Source organism: Crocuta crocuta, unplaced genomic scaffold (assembly GCF_008692635.1).
Source record: "Crocuta crocuta isolate KB4526 unplaced genomic scaffold, BGI_CrCroc_1.0 scaffold77, whole genome shotgun sequence".
Classification (NCBI taxonomy): domain Eukaryota; kingdom Metazoa; phylum Chordata; class Mammalia; order Carnivora; family Hyaenidae; genus Crocuta; species Crocuta crocuta.
Window position 1 is genome coordinate 2,708,090 of NW_027532172.1, and position 20,769 is coordinate 2,728,858.

At 53.5% G+C, this 20,769-nt stretch overlaps 1 protein-coding gene across 5 annotated transcripts in view; it reads right to left on the reverse strand.

Annotated features, from left to right (window-relative positions):
* Positions 1-650: 650 nt before the first annotated feature.
* Positions 651-20,769, reverse strand: part of PBX4 (PBX homeobox 4) — a 42,780-nt gene continuing 22,661 nt past the window's right edge. Inside the window, exons 1-7 of one of the 5 annotated variants that reach the window (XM_077777092.1) lie at positions 16,371-16,418; positions 9,092-9,339; positions 8,610-8,800; positions 8,206-8,341; positions 3,723-3,864; positions 3,425-3,531; positions 651-1,018 (exon numbers count right to left, since the gene is read on the reverse strand). In XM_077777092.1, the coding sequence (XP_077633218.1) occupies positions 776-1,018; positions 3,425-3,531; positions 3,723-3,864; positions 8,206-8,341; positions 8,610-8,800; positions 9,092-9,339; position 16,371 (1,068 nt within the window). In that variant the 5' untranslated portion in view covers positions 16,372-16,418 and the 3' untranslated portion in view covers positions 651-775. Of the gene's footprint in view, positions 2,624-2,968; positions 3,151-3,424; positions 3,532-3,722; positions 3,865-8,205; positions 8,342-8,609; positions 8,801-9,091; positions 9,340-16,370; positions 16,419-20,769 lie in introns of those variants that run through there. The other 4 variants (XM_077777089.1, XR_013338315.1, XM_077777088.1 and 1 more) reach the window with 4 other exon arrangements.

The following is a 20,769-nucleotide window of genomic DNA, read 5'->3' on the forward strand; positions in this document are numbered from 1 at the left end:
AAATCCTGGACGCAGAGGCGGCGGCTGTCCCAAGCTGCCCCGTGTGGAGAGCAGCGGGTGCGCGAGGTGGGGACACGCACGCTGGAACACGTCACGGGCCATCTTGGAGGGATACCCCGCACTGGCTGGCAGAGGTCGCCGGTGGAGAAGGGGCCCGGCCTGGGCCAGCTGTATGCTTCCTGAGCGCGGCCTCTTGTACCGCCTGCAGGCCAAAGTCACGTCCCGGCTCTTCAACAGCAACAGAGATGGAGTGTGGACACGGTGTGGGGACGGGCCGGCGGCTGGGCCGAGCTCCTCTTAGCCCCCATGCTCGTTCCCGGAGAGGGAGGAGGAGGCAGGGGGAAGCGCCCATCCACGGGCTGTTGCAGAGGAGGAGAGGGGTGAGGACACCCAAGAAAGTACTTGGGAAATTTATGGTCTTTGTTGACACGCCAGCTAAGAACGGAAGAACTTATGTCCACAGAGAAAAATACAAAACCACATTCCGGTAAGATGCTGAGCTCACAACAGACTTGAACAAAAGCACATGAAATGATACAGCAGAAGCCGGCGGGGAAGGCACGCGCACACGGAGGGACAGACTCACGACTCGGACACCGCGGGCTACCGCCATTGCCGGAAACAAATGTAGCGTGAACATCACCACCACGAAAAGAAGGCAAACGTTTTAATGGGGGAATTTGTGACAAGTCCTAGAAGAAACAATGCACAGTCTTACCATAAAATTACTATTTAAAAAACCAAACTGAATTGAGAAAATGAGCAGCATCTCAGCTCATTTCGAATCCCAGCCAGCAAGCAATGGACCACGCCCGCCATCTGCTGTTGGTTCTGGGTTTTTTGAGGTATAATTGGCTGCATGTGCAGTAGAAGGTTGAGAGCCAGCAAACTGTGGTGGGTCATGCAGTCCGCTGTCTTGCTCGTCCCCCAAACTTAAATCTGAGTTGATGCTGCCAGGGTCCCCGGAGGGTGAAGTGGTCAAGGCCGGGGAGGCGGCTCCCTGCGAGCTGCCCCTGGCCTGAGAAGACAGAGGCTGAGCGTCAGAAGGTCACCCAGGACACTGACGGCCCATCCCACCCCGCATCCCTGAGAACCAAGGAGAGGAGCCAGGAGACAGGGGACGGACCCAGGGGTCCCTCTTGGGTTACAGGTGGCCTCGCCACCGGACCCCTGACGTGGATCTGCTTCCCTGGCAGAAGTGGCTTCCGCTGGTCACCTGCGGGACTCTGCTCAGGGACTGATGTGTCAGCGTGGCTCAGCTAAGGCCTCTACACATTCTGAGGGTGACGCAGACCCAGTCCGGCCTGGAGCTGATGACGGTCCCTGTAACTTCACGGCCAGATGCAATGAGCAGGAAGGGGCTTGGAACCCTGGCTGGACAGCGGTCTGGCTGGGCAGCCGGCAGGGTGACAGCCTCGGTACCAGGCCTGGGTCCCTGTCTGTGGCATGGGGACAGCCTCGGGATGTCTGTCTGCAGGGTCCCCTCCCTGCCATACGGAAAGCCCCACTGGAAATGGCTCTCCACGGCCGGCCTGTTCCCTGGCGAGTCCTGTTTGCAGCCCACAAGAGCAGGGCCGTTCCCTCTCCCGGCTCATGCTCTGGGGGCCGATTCCGAGCCAGCCACTCCCAGGTGTGCAGATGTCACACCCTCCATGTGACCATGAGTTCTAGGTCCCTCCTGAGTTGGCAGGAGACCACACAAGCACCTCTCCACCTTCCTCTCTCCAGCATTTTCCTTATAGGCTGAGGCCTCCTGCTTGCACCCTCTTCCTCATCTGACCCCTCCAGGCACGACCCTGCCCTGTGCCCCACCTTGCTGCGCCTATTTCCTCAACACGTGTCCCCAGGCTGTGGGCTTCCTGAGGGCACTGCCTCATCTGAGACATGGGGGTGCTCTGCTACCAGTCTAAGAGCAGTGAGAACGAGGCCTGGGCTTGGGGGACACTCTGCCCTCGGACAGACACCCACAGGCCTGTGCTCCAGGAAGAAGGCCATGGGTGGTGAAGGGAGGGGTCCACTCGCAGGACTGAGAGGCAACAGACGTGTGCCCGGGTGTGGGACTGGCAGCCCAGACGTTCCTGGAGTGCACAGGGCAGAGGCGATGGCTTCCACCTGGGGGAGGGGGACTCAGCCCTTGACCTGCTCTCTTGGAAGAGCATCTGTGTCTGCCCAGCACACGTGGGGTGTCCACACCAGACCGAGGACATTCCCACTCACTGCGTGGGGCAGATAGGACCCTGCCTCGTGGTCCAGGGAAGCCACGTCGGGACTTTGGCAGCTCTGGATCTCCTGGGGATGGTTCTAGGGGTAAGGATGGACCTCGTCTACCAGCTCCCCACTGGGGGACACCCACACCCCCATTCACTCTCATACTCACACCCCTTATCCTTGAGTCACTGAGCCTGAGGAACACACAGAGCAAGATGAGGTTCGGCCACCTGGTGGTGCCAGAGCTCCCTGTTCAGCCTGGGTGCTCATTATGGGCTGTGGGGTTGCCATGGTGATGGGGCTGTACCACCCTGCATCAGGTCCTGCTAAATGGCTCCAGGAGGCATCCACTCCCTGCACCAACCAGGGGCTGGAGGTAAATCAGTGGAGGGCCACCCAGCACCACAGGGTACACCTGTGTGAAGGAAAAGGTGGGCGAAGGCCCTTCCCGATGCCGCACAGCCTTGAGCCTGCACGGACACATCACAGCCTCTTTAGGGTGACACTGCTTGTGGGCCAGGCCCTGGTGACAGACAGCGGGATGCAGGGGAGGCACCAGGAGCCATGAGAGGGATGGGGCCCCCCAGTCCTGCCCAGCCCAACACACTGCCCAACACCCTGAGAAAGTTCCAGAGGGCATGTCTGAGGTGCCCATGGTCCCTGGCTCGTTCTCTTCCCAATCACCAAAACGGTCTGCACTCTGGCCTAGCTGGGCCCTGGGGATGGGGCCGCTGGGCTGTGGCAAGGCCAAGGCACGGACCTGGTAGCGGGTCTGAGCCTAGTGAGCCTCCATGTTCCAGTGGTCAGGGGCCTTGTCTGCCTGTCCTCGCTCACCCCCTTGGGGTACAGATATCCACTGGGAGGGAGGGCTCCATCCCAACAGCCACAGCGCTTGCCTTGGGCCCACTGCTCAGCAGCTACTGTGAGTGATGAATCCTGAGACTGGGAGTGAAGGGCACAGTCTTTACGAAGTGGGCCCCACAGGGCCCTGCCCCTGAGGCAGCTCTGCCCGCCTGCAGCCATCAAGACGATGAACCAAGGACCCAATGGGCCCCTACCCGTTGCTGGGACCTCTGAGGGAGGCCTGTGGAGGCCGAGAGGCGGCTGGCAAGACGGCCCACTCCCAGGACCCGCCACCCACCTGGGCTCTGCACTTCTGCCCCAATATGGAGTTGGAGACCCCAAGGGCATCTTCAAATTGTGCCCTGAGACTCACCTGGGATCGTAAGCTGCCTCCCGCAGGGGCGGGGCGGAGAGAGGCCAGTGTCTGCAGGGTGACGAGTGTGTCCCTGGCACTGGTCAGCGGGAAGGGACCAGAGGAACCTGGAGGGGGTGGGAGGTGTCGAGACAGGTGTTCCAGCCCCCAAAGTGACAGAGACTCCTCAGGTGAGATCTCCCAGCCCCTCAGCCAGGTAGGGGCGGTGGATGCAGCTCCCAGCATCTGGCTCCCCTGCCCCCCTCACCCCTCCCTTGCAGCCCCATGGGCACAGCCAGGCATGAAGTGCCTCATTCACCGGTGCCGGGTGCCGATGGGCAGCTGGCCTGGCTCCCCTGACCCCTGACTGCCATTTTAGTCGTATAAATGGTAGCCTCTTCTTGAAACTTCCCCACGTTCTTTTTATACCGAATTCTTTTGTTGCCAAACCAGTTGGAGACCTATGGACACACAGAGAAAGAAGTCATTGGAAAAGTTGACCAGGAGCTTCTGCACAGCCAAGGAAACAACCCAGAAAATTAATAGGCAACCAACGGAATGGGAAAAGATAGTTGCAAATGACATATCAGATAAAGGGTTAATATCCAGAATCTATAAGGAACTCACCAAACTACACGCCCGAAAAACAAACAACCCAGTGAAGAAATGGGCAGAAGATATGAACAGACACTTCTCCAAAGAGGACATCCAGATGGCCAACAGACACATGAAACGATGCTCAGCATCCCTCCTCATCAGGGAAATACAAATCAAAACCACACTGAGATACCACCTCACGCCAGTCAGAGTGGCTAAAATGAGCAAATCAGAGAACTCTAGATGCTGGCGAGGATGTGGAGAAACGGGCACCCTCCTACACTGTTGGTGGGAATGTAAACTGGTACAGCCCCTCTGGAAAACAGTGTGGAGGTTCCTCAGGAAACTAACAATAGAACTCCCCTATGACCCAGCAATAGCACTGCTAGGAATTTACCCAAGGGATACAGAAATGCTGATGCATAGGAGCACATGTACCCCAATGTTCATAGCAGCACTCTCCACAATAGCTAAAACATGGAAAGAGCCTAAGTGTCCATCAACAGATGAATGGATCAAGAAGATGTGGTTTATCTATACCATGGAATACTACATGGCAATGAGAAACAATGAAATCTGGCCATGTGTAGCAACATGGATGGACCTTGAGGGTGTTATGCTGAGCGAAATAAGTCAGGCAGAGAAGGACAAATATCATATGTTTGCACGTATAGGAGGATTAGGAGGAACTTGACGGAGGAACAAGGGGGAGAAGAAGGGCGGAAATGGTGGGGGAAAGGGAGAGAGGCAAACCATGAGAGACTCTTGAATGCTGACAAAAACTGAGGACTGATGGATGTGGGGGGAGGGGGGGATGGGCATGGAGGAGGACACTTGTGGGGATGAGCACTGAGTGTTATGTGGAAACTAATTTGACAATAAACTATTAAAAAAAAAAAAAAAAAGTTGACCAGGAATCAGACGATGTGAACAGATGGTGGGTGCTGAGGTGCCTGTGCTCCCACTGTCCAGGAGGAAGGTGTCTGAGTGGCAACACGAGGCCCGGGAGCCAGTGAGAGGTGGGGACTGAGAAGTTGGCGCTGACCGAAGCGTGGACACAGGGCAGTGGCCGTAGCGGGTGGAGGTCACCCCGGAGCCGGCCTGCCCTATGGCAGAGGAGGGCCTGACAGCCAGGTGCTGAGAGCCAGGGACAGGAAGTTGCTGGAAGGAAACGGGCACATTGGACACACGGAGAGACGAGTGTCCACTCCCTGCAGGAACAGACTGAATTCTGGATTCTTCTTCAGGGAACGTGGGACCCACAGAAACTCGCATCCCCAAGGACCCAGTAACCGCACCCTGGGAATCCAGTCTAAGGAAAGAACACACTGGATCCACAACTTATAAAAGGATGACACGGACGGATGATGGATGGACAGGGCACTGGGGAGGAGCCGAGTGCTGAGCTCAGTGCCCTCTCGCTTGTGCCTGTCGAGTCCTCAGGACAGCTGGGGACAGCTGGGGGCAGCCGCCGTCACAGCCATCCTAGAGAAAGGCAGTCTTGGCAGGCGGAGGAGCTGGCCTAGGGCCAAGTGGGCTGAGCCCCTCGGACTCCAAACCTGCACCAGGACCCGGCCAGGGCTCTCCCCGGGGGTCCTTCTCTGCAGCGGGGCTGTCCTGGGGACGGAGGGTGCTAGGCAACCTCCCTGGCCTCCGCCCACCCAATGCCAGTAGTGCCCCACCCGAGGGTTGTGACCATCATAGGGTCAGTGAGACCTGGGCCAGCGCGCCTTCCATGGAGACACACACAACTGGAAACACTTTAATATCCCACAGTAAGGCCTGGGGCCTGCCATGAAATACATGTGGTTTAACAAACAGTAGGGGCGCCTGGGTGGCTCAGTAGGTTAAGCTTCTGACTTCAGCTCAGGTCATGATCTCATGGTCTGTAAGCTCAAGCCCCGCGTCGGGCTTTGTGCTGACAGCTTGGAGCCTGGATCCTGCTTCGGATTCTGTGTCTCCCTCTCTCTCTGCCCCTCCCCTGCTTACACTCTGTCTCTGAAAAATGAATAAGCCTTTAAAAAAATTAAAAAGAAAAAACAGTAATAAACAAGTGAGTTACGGAGGCAGGGTTTCAATGACCTCTTCTCTTCTATTTTTTAGTAATTTTTTTTTAATTTATTTCTGAGAGAGAGAGAGGGACAGCATGAGCAGGGAGGGTCAGAGAGAGAAGGAGATACAGAATCTGAAGCAGGCTCCAGGCTCTGAGCTGGCTGTCAGCACAGAGCCCGACGCGGGGCTTGAACCCACAAACCATGAGATCATGACCTGAGCTGAAGTCGGACGCTCGACTTAGCCACCCATGTGCCCTGACCTCTTCCCTTCTAAAAGTTTATTCCTTTAATGTCCCTACATTATCTTCTGTGTTAACCATGAAAAGAAACAGCCCTGTGTGTGCTCCTGTCCCTCAACCAGTATCTCTTCCCTTCTGTCCCCAGGTGTGAGGGTGGCCAGAGCAGTACTTGCTCCCCACTTACCTACATGGAATGTGCTGGAACGGCTTTGTGGAACTAAGTTTGCACAGGAATGGCAGCAAGCAGTTTTCCATGTTAATTTAACTAGCAGAGCGCACTTCATGTGGGGGCGAGGCAGGGAGGCTGGCCCTGTCCTGGGCAGAGAGGGGACCCCGTGGCTGGGGGAGGAGCTGGTCCCGGGCTGGGGTCTGCACCCCAACCTGGGCACCTCAAGCACGTGTGGGCATAGCACAGGCTCTCAGATATCCTCTTGACCAGTGCAGCTCGGAGCCACCGGCCACCCCAGCCCAGTCCCTCTGGCTCTTTCGGCCAAGCCAGCTCCAGCTGCTGCCTAGGACCCCACAGTGCCCCATCTGTGACTCACCCGCGGTCCTGTTCTCCTTCCGGCCTCCTCAGCCTGCAGCTGCAGCCGGTTCTATCTTGAAAACATCTGGGGCCTCACTTGTGACACCACTTGCCCTAATGGGGCCTCCTTACCTCTTCCTTGTGCCAACCTCACAGCTTGGACACCTGCATCCCGAATGCAGAATCCCCCATCTGTGGACTGTCAGCCACTTCAGGCCGTCCTGAGGCACGGAGGACCCGCCACAGTGGGGAGGGGCTCCTGGCACAGAATTCTGCTGCTGGCCAGCAGGAGTCACCAGAAGGTAGCCAGCGCTTTTCAAACTTTTGTTTGCAACTGGCCCTCCCCTCAGAAGAAGTCTAGACCTGAGACCCCTGTGCTTTCCGTAGGCGCGGGGCTCTGAACTGAGTCTGGCTGTCCTCCAGAAAACGGCACGAGGTGGCAAACCGGCACCTGACTTCAGCTCTGGCCTTGGTGCCGAGGACACGGGGCAGCTCCAGGGTGAACGCAGTCAGCTGTGTCAGCAAGGTCCTGCTGCCCGTGTGACCCTGTGGGGCTCCTGCTGGCCCGTGTCATGAAGTTGCAGCGAGGCTTAGCCCCAGGCCAGGGTAGAAGGTTCTGGCTAAGGGCACAGGCTCTGGAGGCAGCTGGCCTGGGCTGGAAAGCCAGGCCCTTCAACGACACAGCTGGGGGAGGGGCTGCCCCTGACCGGGGGTGGGGGGTGGGGGGTGTGAAGCTCAGTGAGTTGGCGGCCACAGGCCACAGGCCGGGTGCTACCCCGTGGTGTGGCCTGCCCCAGCCCTGCACCCGTCAGCTGCCTGCACTCACCACTCCTGCTTTAAAGCTCCTGAGATGTTTCTAGGGCTCTCGTCTCAGCTCCACCCCCCCGCCCCCAATTCCACTGAGAACACTGGCAGTCCCGACCCCCAGGGTCTCCCAAAGTCATCCAGGTCGCACCCCTGATCTGTACCACCACTCCCCGTGTGGAGCCAGGTGTTGCCAGAGGTACAACCCTGGCCACCTGGCCTGGAATACCGGAGAAACAATCCGAACTTCTCCCAGTACAGCTGAACGGGTACTTTGGCATGAGAGCCGGTCGGTCATTTTAAGTCCTAATTTTGCTCCCAGTTCTTTTTCTTCGCCTCTGCTTACCCCCTCGCCTCTCTCACACAACACAGGACATTCCTGTGATACAAGCATGATATTAGATGCTAAGGGCACAATTCACCGAGTGCTACACTCTGCACGCCCCTGGCCTTGCGTCAGGGACCTCATGTACCACCTGTGTGCTCTGCACAGTTGGTGAACCTCCCTGGGTGTCCTCCTCCCCGAACATGACCTTCTCCCCATTCTACATTCAGGGAGGCATGGCAGGCGAGGACTGTCACCTGGGAGACTGTGATGCCGCCCTTCCTGGCCAGTTCTTCTTTGGCTTCTTCACTGGGATAAGGGTTGCTCAAATGGGAATAAAAATACTCATTCAGCACTTCCGTGGCCTGCTTGCTGAAATTCCGCCGCTTATGCCTGCAAAGACGGACATCCTCAGCCGGTGTGCATACACTGGCCTCTCGTGATGTCCCCTCGAGCCCGCCTGTGGTTTCCTAGAGGTTATAACAACAGCAGTCAACACTTCTTAATTGCCTCCCGAGAGGCTGTGTGAGGGCTGTGCCCACAGCCATGGCTGGAGCCCGTGGACAGGCTGGGAGGCCCCTAGAACTTAAACCCAAGCTAGCAGCAATTTCTTCTTCTTAAGAGCAGACCCTGGGGTGGCGGGCGGTGCTCAGGGCCTGACCTGGCATCAAGGAACCGTGAACGCAGGGTCATCACGGCCTCACAAGTGCTCTGCTTCAGCTGCATCTGGATGGCACTGAACTTGCCGTGGATGACACCGACCATGCGCTCGATCTCCCTGGGCGAGACGGGCCTCATCCTGCTCTGCTCCCGGAGAAGGTTGGTGACATGTGTGGTGAACTCACGGCAGGCCTGGGGTGGGGACACACACGTCAGCTTGTGACCACCAGCAGACTGGCTCGGGGAGNNATCCATGCGGGACCAGCCACCTGCCGTACCCCCTTCCCCCCGCAGCCTCCAGCACAGGCTGGTTACAGAGACGTGAATGCAAAGGCTTTCCAGCAAAATTGGCCCCCTTTGCTGTGAGGCCAAGTGCGTGAACTCCCTGGTCTGTGCCACCAAAGAAAGGCAGTTAGTGTTCCCTGTTTTGCTTTGACAAATGCGCATTCACATGATAGACACTCTTCCATGCAGAAAGATCACCTGTTCATATTTCTCTAGCTCAGAGTGGTAAATCTGTCGGATCTGGGACAGCTTGGCCCTGTAGTCAGAGTGCTCAAGGCTATTGTCATTTGAACAGCCACCTGGGGTTGCCGTGTTGGCCGCTGCTGCTGGTCCTCCTCTTCCTCGCCTCTCAGGCCTGGAGACGCCCTCGGCCAGCAGCATGTTATCCAGGCGCATGAGCTGAGCGCTGGGGAGACATTCTTCTGGAATGCCATGGATGCTTAACACTAGATAAGAGAGATGGGACTGAGTCAGTGTCCGCTGTCAGAGCGAAAACAGTCACAACAGACTATCAGCACTGGCGTCCTATGTGAACACAGAACTCTTGAGGGGAAAGGAAGGCTTCCTTTTATCCGGTAACAGACACCGAGTCACCCACTTTGATAGTGGCCTGGGTGGGAGTCCAGCAGGTGAAGGCAGGCCACAGCTCAGGGCAGCCGTGCGGGCAGAGCTCAGAGTCCCCACCTGGGCCTGCATGGGAGGCCTGGACAGGGCAGGTTTGGGGTGGCACGCGGCACTGGAGAAGCCCGAACCGTGCCTGCAGAAGGGAGAGGAGGGCACGTGTCCAGATGCTTACACCAGGGGATGGACGTGACATTCACATGGACATGGGTGAGAATGGGAGGCTGGCATCAGCGTGGCTGTGTTGGTGTGCCTGTGACTAGGCTGTTGTGTGTGACTGTGTGTGTTGGGGATGGGAATTGCTGCTATAAAGTCAGAGAGGAAAAGCTTGATCCAAAGGGTACCAGCGAAGATAATTAATCCACTTAGAAATTTTTTTTTTTTTGAGGGAGTGAGTGCACGCACAAGCTGGGGAGAGAAAGAGAATCGTAAGCAGGCCCCACACTCAGGGCAGTGCCCGATGCAGGACTCAATCCCACAACCCTGGGATCGTGACCTGAGCTGAAACCAAGAGTTGGGCGCTCAACCGACTGAGCCACCCAGGCGCTCCTCCACTTAGAGAGTTTAAGCAGAGAAACAAGACATTTGGCCCTGAAACTTGGAAGAGCTGTTCCAGCTGAGGTGAGAGGGTGGCCTGCTGGGGGGCAGGGCCAGCCAGGCAGGGGAGGCAGTGGGGAGAGCTGTCACCGTCCAGGCGGACACAGGGCAGCAGCAGGGCAGCTGGAGGGAGAGTCCTAGGATCCCCGACCACTGGATGTGGGTGTGAGAACAAGAGGCGGGGGCAACTCCCAGGCAGTGGGTGGCACCACGTTCTCCCATGTGCAGCACGCAGAGTGGCAGGTGGAAAGGCTGACCCAGCCTGACCCAGCCCAGGTCCCTGGCCCAGGCAAGCACAGATATGAAGTTGCTGCTTACTGGGAGTTGGGACTGAGCTGACCAGTCTGGGCGGGAGACAGGTATTCGTGTGCCATCGGCACGTGGTGTGTTCGGGACATTGTTCGGATCCACCTGTGCCTGCACTTGTACTTAGGAGAAGCAGGCCACGCCCCCCGAATGCTGGAAAACCAGCATAAGGGACAGGCGAAGGAGGACATGGAAAGAATTATCAGGTAGGTGGAGGGAAACACAGAAGTAGTGATGGGGGTGAAATGCGGGCTAGGCGTTAGACCTCTGTTAATCTCTGCAAAAGCAGCTGTGGGGTATGGCAGGGGAGAATCTGACTAGAAAGTTCCAGGGGACTGTGGGAGCCAGGCAGTGCAGAGGGGAAGGCTGCTGCAGGGGCTGTAGATCCAGGCTCAGATCCAAGGAGGGGGGTCTTGCAGGACCTGAGTTTTCTTTCCTTTAGCCATAAGTATCCGTGGCTGCAGAGAAAGAAATAGGCGGGTGATCATTGCAGAGGTTGGGGCAGGGGTGGGGGGGGACGTCCTTGAGGGGAGGGAATGGGGAGGGAAGTAAGGATGTCCATCTAGTTCTGACTTTCCAGAAAAACAAAGTTTAAAGTGTTTTCTTAGCAGGGGTGGGGTGGGGGTGGAGTGCCTAGGTGGCTTAGTCAGTTAAGCATCCAACCTCATGAGTTCAAAGCACCACAATGGGCTCTGTGCTGACAGCTCAGAGCCTGGAGCCTGGTTCAGATTCTGTGTCTCCCTCTCTCTCTGCCCCTCCTTCTCTTGTACTCTTTCTCTCTCAAAAATAAATAAACGTTAAAAAAATTTTTAAGTGTTTTCTTGGGAACGGGCTCTTTTAAAACTATCAGCTATTGACTTAAGTGCTCAAATAAAAAAGGAATCAAGCCCTATCATAGATATTTGTTTACATATCACATGTCCCTCTCCTGGTCCTTGTTTAAAGGATTAACCTTTTCTGTCTAAAATGTACTTGTGAAAACTGAAAGAGCTTAGAAGATATCCTTGGAGAAATTTTCCTCGTGTGTGGGGACCCCTTCCATCTACTCAGTCCCACTGGGCTGCAGTGGGGCACTTTCTGAAAGAACGGAGGGGAAAGTGACACCTTCATTGGTTCCGCACTAGCCTTCCACTTTGGAGACCCAATTCTCTCACAATCTTACTTGATCAAGAGGCACCACCTGTGAACTTTAGTCCCTGGGCTCAACCAGGACGGGGCTCACAGGGCTCACAGGGCTGTCCACACCTGCCATCTGGTTCTTGCAGAGTTAACCTGCACTGCCTGGTCCTTGTACAGGGACCCCCCGCCGGCCAATCTCTCCTTGCCCAGAGTAGGTAATGGAGGCCCTCCTGCTCAAGTCTGTTCTCAAATCCTATTGACTCCATCTCCTCAATCAACTCACCATCCATCCCCTCCCTTAATGCCATTCCTAGGCCCTGCTGCGCTGACCCCTCTCCCTGCCCGCCATGATCTGCAGAGGAACGGCCTCTGTCCGGCCCATCCATCATGCACACCTCCAAGATGGGAACCTTCAAACACAGTGTTTGTCGTGCCAGTCTCTAGTTCGAAGACCTCAACAACCCCCTGGCATCCACAGGTAAAATCTGGAGTCTGACACTGGCCACTCATGGACTTGCCTCACATCTTTCCAAACTCACCTTTGTGAATGTTCCCTCTGCTGGGCCCTGCACGCGGCCCTTTGACAGCACGGCGGACACTGCTCCTGTCCCACGTTTATTTCACAGCTCCCCTCTGAGGGCCCGTGGCCCAAGCAGGGGATCGGGAGTGGGCCGAGAGGAACGTGCAGGACCCAGCCCCTCCTCAGGGGACCCCCAGCACGCCCTGACGCCTATGGTGGAGAGGTCACCTCTTCGTCTTCCATTATGGCTTCAACTGAATTCGGGAAAAGATGGACGGGGTTGGAGCATGTGGCTTAGTGAAGGCATGTGTGTGCATGCAGAGGTGTGGGCGCACGTGAGGGTAAAGACGTGTGCACACGTGCATGCGTGACTCTGGGGTGATGCAGGGCGTGTGGTGATCTTCCTCATGTTCTTTTATTTATCTGACAGCAAGCAACTAAGAGCGCATCACAAGCCGGGTACCACACCCGGTGAAGAGTTTTTAAAATACACATAAAAACATGGCACTTGCTGTTCTCAAATGAAAATTCTCAAATTACAGAGAATACCCAAGCCTTTTCTCATATCTCTCTATAGGTATGTATTTTCAATGTTTATTTTTTTGGGGTGGGGGGGAAGGGGCAGAGAGAGAGGGAGACACAGAATCCGAAGTAGGTTCCAGCCTCTGAGCTGTCAGCACAGAGCCCCATGCGGGGCTTGAACTCACAAACGGTGAGATCATGACCTGAGCCGAAGTCAGACACTTAACTGACTGAACCACCAAGGCGCCCCATCTATGGGTAGGTATTGATGCGGCCTATTTTGGAGCTGAGTTTTGAAATGCTGGGTAACATTGAAAAAGTACCTATCCTTTGATCTCCAAATTACTACCCTGAGGATGTATCCTTCAGGAACACTGGCACCTGCAGACGCCATATTCACAGGACGCACTCTACCTAGAGTGGCTGTAATTTTGAAAAACTGAAACCACCCAGATGCCCATGAACGAGGAGATAACACGCCTGTCACACCCCAGGCCTTGTGGTATTAACCATGCGCATGTCTTGAGGTCCTGCTTTGGTAAGCAATCACACACTATGGGCTTTCTTTCTTTAAGGCTGGACATTTTTGCAAATGAGTAAAAGCAAAACCAAAAACAAAAAAAGTTACCCCGCGCTTCGGTCACCATCGCCAATTATAGCTGTGGACATGGGCATACAGAGCACGTATGTCTGGCTTTCACTTTACCTGTTTGCAAAGTGCCTTTTGCCCTCCGTCAGCTGCCCCTCCAGTGCAGCTCTGTCCCTCCCTCAGCACCAAGCGTCTGTCCTCCCAGGGCCCGCCCTGTAACTGGCCTAATTATTGTCATTAGTTACTCATTACCGTCAATTACAACAAGCTCGTTCCCAGCAGCCCCTTCCAGAGCATCTCAGACGTGCTTCTCAGCTCCCTCAAGGGCCCTCGACTGGTGCCTGGGAGGCCTTGGGGACCAGGAGCTTAGCTCAGGGACAATGTTTGTTAGAGGAACTTAGAAGAGGAGTAGGATCTCAAATAAACCCCCCAACACCCGCTCCCTCCCTGGGCCAACTGCCAGATTTCCTCTGTTCCCAACTTACTGAAGGTGATAAAAACCCTAGTAAATCAAACCATGAAAACTGTAATATTAACACGTTATGTTTGTTTTTTAAAGAAATACTATGGAACTGCAATGTTCACCTGGGGAAGCCCTAACTCTGGGGTGACTGTATTTGGAGACAAGTCCCGGGAGGAGGTGATTAAGACTGAACGAGGTTGGGGGGCGTCTGGGGGGCTCAGTCGGTTAAGCGTCCAACTCAAGTCATGATCTCAGGTTTTGTGAGGCCCTCACTGTGGAGCCTTCTTGGGATTCTGTCTCTCTGTCTTTCTCACTTTCACTCTCAAAATAAATAAATAAAGCTAAAAAGAAAAAAAAAATTGAAGGAGGTTGTAAGGATGGAGGTCTCACCCTAGGCCTGTGGCCTTCTAAGAAGGAGAAGAGAGCTCTCCCATCCCCCCAGCCTCAGTCGGAGGAACAGGCGAAAAGGTGGCTGTCTGCCGACCTGGAAGTGGCCCTCATCAGGAACCAAATCAGCTGGCACCTTGACCTTGGACTTCTAGCCTCCAGAACTGTGAGAAAATATGTTATGTGAGCAGCCCAAGCAGACTAAGACAGGAGCATGAGCCCAAGTTGTTTTTATTTTTCTCTCCTTAGGAAGGCAAAGGTAGGGCTGCCGGGGGAAGGCTCCGAGGGGAAGCCTCCTCGCCCTGACTCCCCCTTACTGCTTGCCCAGCCCGTGGCCCATTCCGGAGTCCTGTTGCTTGGCAGCAAGACTGTATGGCAGCTTCCTCCCATGCCAGGGTAGGAGTCTGGGCAGAGCCACCTCTGGAACCCATACCCACACGGGAGGCAGGCTAACCCGCAAGTTGAGCCCCAGAGACCACCGATGCCCCTAAGTGGCCTGACCATGTGGCTGTGGGTGTGTCACCCTACAAATATATAAATGAGTAATAGCCACAGCTCTCCCTGAGCACCCGATGGGACAGGGTGACACAGGACAGGCCTGGCCGGGAGCCTGTTGCCCTCTATGGGAAGGCCCCTGGGCCCTCGGAAGCCTGCCCCCCTCACCCACACTGTGGGGTCTCCACCCCCTCCGGCTGGCCGGCTGAGAGAACATGGAACTGAAAGGTGCCCTGAAGCTCAGTGAGAGGCAGCAACTGAACAGCTTTCTGAGGAGACTTTTTATTTTTTTAATGTTTTTTATTTATTTCTGAGAGAGAGAGAGAGAGCAGGGGAGGGTCAGAGAGAGAGGGATACACAGAATCCGAAACAGGCTCCAGGCTCTGAGCTGGCTGTCAGCACAGAGCCCAACACGGGGCTCGAACCCACAAACTGTGAGATCATGACCTGAGCTGAAGGCGGACGTTTAACCAACTGAGCCACTCAGGCGCCCTGTCTGAGGAGCCTTTTGGTGACAGAAAGCCCAAGCCTGGTGTTGGGATGTCAGGGTGAGGGTCTCAAGCCCTGGAATCTTGAGAACACGCCCACACACTGAAGGAAGGTGAGGGGCAAGAGCAAGAGGTGGCCTGACTGTTTCAGGAGAACCTGAGTCCCCCACGTCCTTCCGAATCTGGCCCAGAGAAGCTTCCTGACCTCCTCCATGGCCGCTTGCTCCCTTCACCCACTTAGCTCCAACCTGGCCAGGAATACCAAGCCCTTCCTGGCCTCTCAGACCCCTTCTCAGCCAGGAAGGGAAGATGTGCCCTCAGGCAGGTAGAGGCCTACCTCTACCTCCAGCCCTGATGCTGCACATCTGCCTCCGTGATCATTGTGTGAAACTACTCTGCCCACTCAAGACCATCACTGTCCTGTTTGCTGTTAGCACCCCTTGAGACATGCCTGGCTTCACAGAATCATGTTCTAGAAAGAGGAGCTTGTGCTAAGAAACCTCTCCCTGCAGGCCACCAGGCCATTTTATGGCTACCAGGCTCTCAAGGAAGACAGACCCCCTTTCCTTCAACCAACCGCTTCAGAGAAGAGACCCAGGGAAAGCCACACCCACCGTATGCAGGCCTCAAGACAGGAGCTCACAAGAAAATCACGACCCAGCCCCATTCATGTTCAGACAGCTAAATGTCTAACCAAATGACCAGCAAGCTGAAGCCAGCAGCATCTGTGTACATGTAGGTGCATAAATATGTGAATCAGAGCCAAGAGGCTTTATCTCTGCCCACAGGTGCTTTCAAACTACATCAGTGTAAATAATCAGTGTAAACGAAAATCTATCAATGAAAGTCATCACAGTAACCTAAAGGAGAAAAACAGTAACTCAAAAGATACAAAAAGAAAAAAAATTGATTAAAACAATACCCACTAATGATAAAAACCCTTTGCAAACCGGGTGGCTTGGTTTTGGCTCAGGTGGTGGAGCATGTGGCTCTTGACCTTGGTGTTGTAAGTCTGAGCCCCACATTGGGTGGAGAGATTACTTAAAAATGAAATATTTTATTTATTTATTTATTTATTTATTTTTGAGAAAGAGAGAAAGTGGGGGTAGAGGAGCAGAAGGAGAGAGAGAGTGAATCCCAAGCAGGCTCCATGTCCAGCACAGAGCCTGATGTAGGGCTCAATCCCACAGTCCTGGGATCAAGACTTGAGCTGAAATCAAGAGTCAGACATTCAACCAACTGAGTCACCCAAGGTGCCCCCAAAATAAAATCTTTAAAAAAAGCAACCCTCAGCAAACCATGAATAGAAAGAACCCTCCTTAACCTGATAACAAGCATCTCGTCAGACCACAAAGCACACTCAGACTTACTGGGGGCCTTTTAGAAGCACTGCTTCAAGTCAGACATGGGCCAGGAGATGTCTCCTCGGCTCTGTCCTCAGGTGCCAGTGGAGAGGATGAGACCAGGAGCCTGGGAGGGACAGACGGGCAAGGTAAGGACAAGAGACCAACTCAAAGGCTGAAGGATGTCCTTGTGTCACTGCAGTGGCCCAGGGACTCACCAACAACGGCCTCTCTCATCCCCCATCCCACCCATACTGGCCTCCAGGTTGGGTCTTCACTGCACAATGGCATTCTAACTGTCTGGCCACAGCTTGCCTCTCACACTAGTCTATCAAGGGCCCTTTTATATTCTTATTTCCTGGGGATAATGGCCCTGAGTTCGTAACTCCAAGTGAGGACACTTTTGAACCCAGCCTGTTGGTTTTTTTTGTTTTTGTTTTTTATTTCTGAGAGAGAGAGAGAGAGAGAGAGAGCAGGGAAGGGTCAGAGACAGAGGGAGACACAGAATCTGAAACAGCCTCCAGGCTCTGAGCTAGCCGTCAGCACAGAGCCTGACGTGGGGCTCGAACCCACGAACCGTGAGATCATGACCTGAGCCAAAGTCGGACGCTTAACTGACTGAGCCCCCCAGGCGCCCCCAGCCTATTGGTTTTGAGACCTGCCTGCATTTACTTGTCAGGCAATGTATCCTTGGTCAGTTCATTTAAGCAGCACTCTAGATAAATCCTTACTGTAAGTCCCTGAACCTTCTCAGTCCCATGGGACCTTATGGAGACTATCCCTTTAACAAACACTCCTCTGAAATCATGACTGCCACACACACTAGATAGTTATCAAATTGAGGGAGTACGACACTATGCAAATCTCCATCACTTCTAATGAATCCTTAATTAAAATATATCACAACCTAAGTGCTGAAGCCTCAACCAAGTAAGCAAATTAATTTTCATTTCACTATACTTAGGCATTTATTAAAACTCTACAGTTCTGTAGTAAACCACTATATGAAGTAAAAATGATAGACAGCTTATTTAGGTTTGTGGCAACAGGCAAAAGGAAAAGACAGCAAAATACTATAATATACAACATGGCCAAGTTAAAGGTCTAGAAAATTGGTCCATGATCTCCTATAGCGATAAGGCTTTGAGAACATTTAACAGCAACAGCTAAAAAAACCCCACTTCCTGATGATTTCTATCTACATTAAATGATTTCATTTTTTATTATTTTATTATTTTTTAAGTTTATTTATTTTGAGAGAGCGAAAGAGGGTGCACGTGTGAGCAGGAGAGGGGCAGAGAGAGAGGGAGAAAGAGAATTCCATGCCAGCTCAGTACTGTGAGCACAGAGCCCTATGCGGGGCTCAATGTCACAAACTGTGAGCTCATGGCCTGAGCAGAAATCAAGTTGGGATGCCTAATGGACTGAGCCACCCAGGTGCCCCTATTATTTTATTTTAGGGAGAGAGAGCATGTGAGCGGGGGAGAGGGGCAGAGGGAGAGAGAGAGAGAATGAGAATCTTAAGCAGGCTCCACACTCAGCATGAAGCCTGATATGGGGCCCAATCCCACAACCCTGGGATCATGTCCTGAGCCAAAATCAAGAGTCTGATGCTCAACGGACTGAGCTACCAAGGCACCCCAACAATTCCATTTCCCATCCAAAGAAATGCTCCAATTTCAACTGAACAATATGTGAGCCATTGGGAAAGGCCTAGAAACTTCCAAAGCTATCACTCAAGGTATGATCTTTATTTTGCCGAGTCCTACATAGTGAGGTGACCAGCCCAGCGATATGTGCATCAACCACGTCCTACCCAATTTTCCAGGCTGGGAATCAGGTTTTGAGACCAGCCAAGGCCCTAATTACCCTAAAGGGAATTATCCCAGGAACTGATGTTAAGCAAGTTCTAAGTGACAAGACAAAGGAGTATTTTCTGTCAAAAAAGATTGGTCGTTCACAAGCCATCACCATGTTTACTGATAGCTACTGGGAGCCAAGCCCCTGACAGGACTGGGCTGCACTGTGGGCATGCCTGGGCTTTCAGGGGCTGGCGTTCTGGCTCGGGAATCGGGAAACAAACCAGAAACAAAAGCACAAGATCATTTAAGTCAATGGCCACGCCCGAAGGAAAAACCTGAACAGGGTAGAAGATTCCGTAAGAAACTGTGACTTCACAAGAACCCGTGAGCTCCTGGCTCACTCTTCTTGTAGGTACACCGGCAACCAAAACCCTTTAGCTCCTGAACTGGTTATTTTTTTAAAAGATTTTTATTATTTTAAAATAATCTCCACAACCAATGTGGGGCTCAAACTTACAACCCCGAGATCAGGAGTTACACACTCCACCGAGTGAGCCAGTTAGGTGCCCCAAGCTGTTTTGGCAACAGCTTTACTGAGATAGGATTCATGTGACATACCATCCAGTCATTTAAAAAAAATTTTTTTAATGTTTATTTATTTTTGAGAAAGAGAGAAAGAGACAGAGCATGAGCAGGGGAGGGGCAGAGAGAGAGAGGGAGACACAGAATCTGAGGCAGGCTCCAGGCCCTGAGCTGTCAGCACAGAGCCGGACACAGGGCTCAAACCCACAACCTGTGAGATCATGATCTGAGCTGAAACCAAGAGTCGGATGCTTACCCGACTGCACCCACCCATTTAAAGTGAGCAATTCAGGGCCCCTGGGTAGCTCAGTCAGTTAAGCATCCGACTCTTGGTTTCAGCTCAGGTCATGATCTCACGGTTCGTGAGTTCAAGCCCCACAGCTGGCTCTGTGCTGATGGTGTGGAGCCTGCTTGGGATTCTCTCTCTCCTTCTCTCTCTGCCCCTTCCCTGCTTGCATTATCTCTGTCTCTCAAAATAAATAAATACACTTAAAAAAATTTTTTTTTAATTAAGAGGCTTTTCACAAGTCACCCTGAAACTGGGGTACCAGGAAAGGACACTCCAAGCGACTCCCAGCTCTAGGAGATTCACTCTTAGCACAGCGTAAGAAAAAGTACATGAGACTCGGCCTCGGGCACAGCCAATCAGAAAAGGGATTGGAGTTCCAGAAGAAGTCACACTGCAGTGTAATTGATAACGTGGCCTGAAGGGTAATTCACTGTTGGCATAAACCCAACCATAAGGCTGGACTTAACAGATCATGAATTTGGAATTGGAACAGACCTGACTAAGTGATGAGGAAGGGAAACAAAGGTAAAAAACCTGCCAGGTTAGGGGCACCTAGGTGGCTCAGTCAGTTGAGTGTCCAACTTCAGCTCAGGTCATGATCTCACGGTTTGTGAGTCCATTTGTGAGTTCGAGCCTTGCGTTGGGGTTGCTGCTGTTAACGCAGAGCTTGCTTTGGATCCTCTGTCCCCATCTCTCTGCCCCTCCCCCCGCTTACTCTCACTAAAAAATAAACAAAAACAAAAACTAAAAAACCCAAATAAAACCTGCTGGGTTACTCAAGCCTGTCAGCTCCTAGCCAAGCCAACGAACAGTGGTCAGGAAATAACAGGGTGTTCCCTTATGTTATGTGTTATTTTCATGAACTCTGAAAGGCAGCCATCTATGCTCCTGCAGCACAGAGGAGGTTCCTTGGCCCAAAGCAAGGCTGGCCAAGCCGGGTCTCCGGGACTTCTCATTCCTCAGGAGACAGTAAGCACAGAACTGACCAAGGAATAGACATGCACTTGAGACCAGCACAGGGGATGGTGACAGAGCAGAGAAGACAAAACAGGCCCCTCTGGGTGAAATGCCCACATGCCAGGTGGGTTTTCAGTGCACTTCCTGTGCCCACGGGGTCTAACTTGCCTGCCCATCCCCAATCCAAGATCCCAATGCTTTTATAGAAGTTGGCACTCAAGTTCATTTGGAGGCAAAGTCTGACCTAACCAGGGTGTGAGAATGTTCCTGCTCTGGTGCTAAATGTCACCTTTGGAATGCAGGCTCTGCCTCAGAACTCAACACACCCGTGCCTAAAATCCCAACTCTGAGTTCTGTGAAGCACGTAGACCCAAGGGCTTCAGGAAAGGGGCTGGGCTAGTATTTGGTCCTCTCAGCTAAATTCAAAACTCCAAAAACGGTTTATTTTGTTCTCTTAGGACAGCTCCTCTCGAGGCCAAGAAGAAGGGCTGTCTCAGGGAAGGATTCGGAAGGGAAGACGCATGCCTAGGGCGTCGCTGGAGTTCAGAGGCCTCTGCGGGCAGGGACGCCCAGACACCCCTGACCTAGAAGATGTGCCAGTGCTCCCCCACAGGCCAGAGGGGACAGTGGGAGGCAGTGAGGAGGTAAGGTAGTGCTTCCAGGAATGCCTGCCAACACGGGGCTGACACAGAGGACGGATTTCTCTTCAGGATGATACCAAGTCAGGCCCCAGACACTTAATCTTCCCGAACCTCATAAAATGAACAGGATGAAAAGGACTTCAATTAATAGGTAT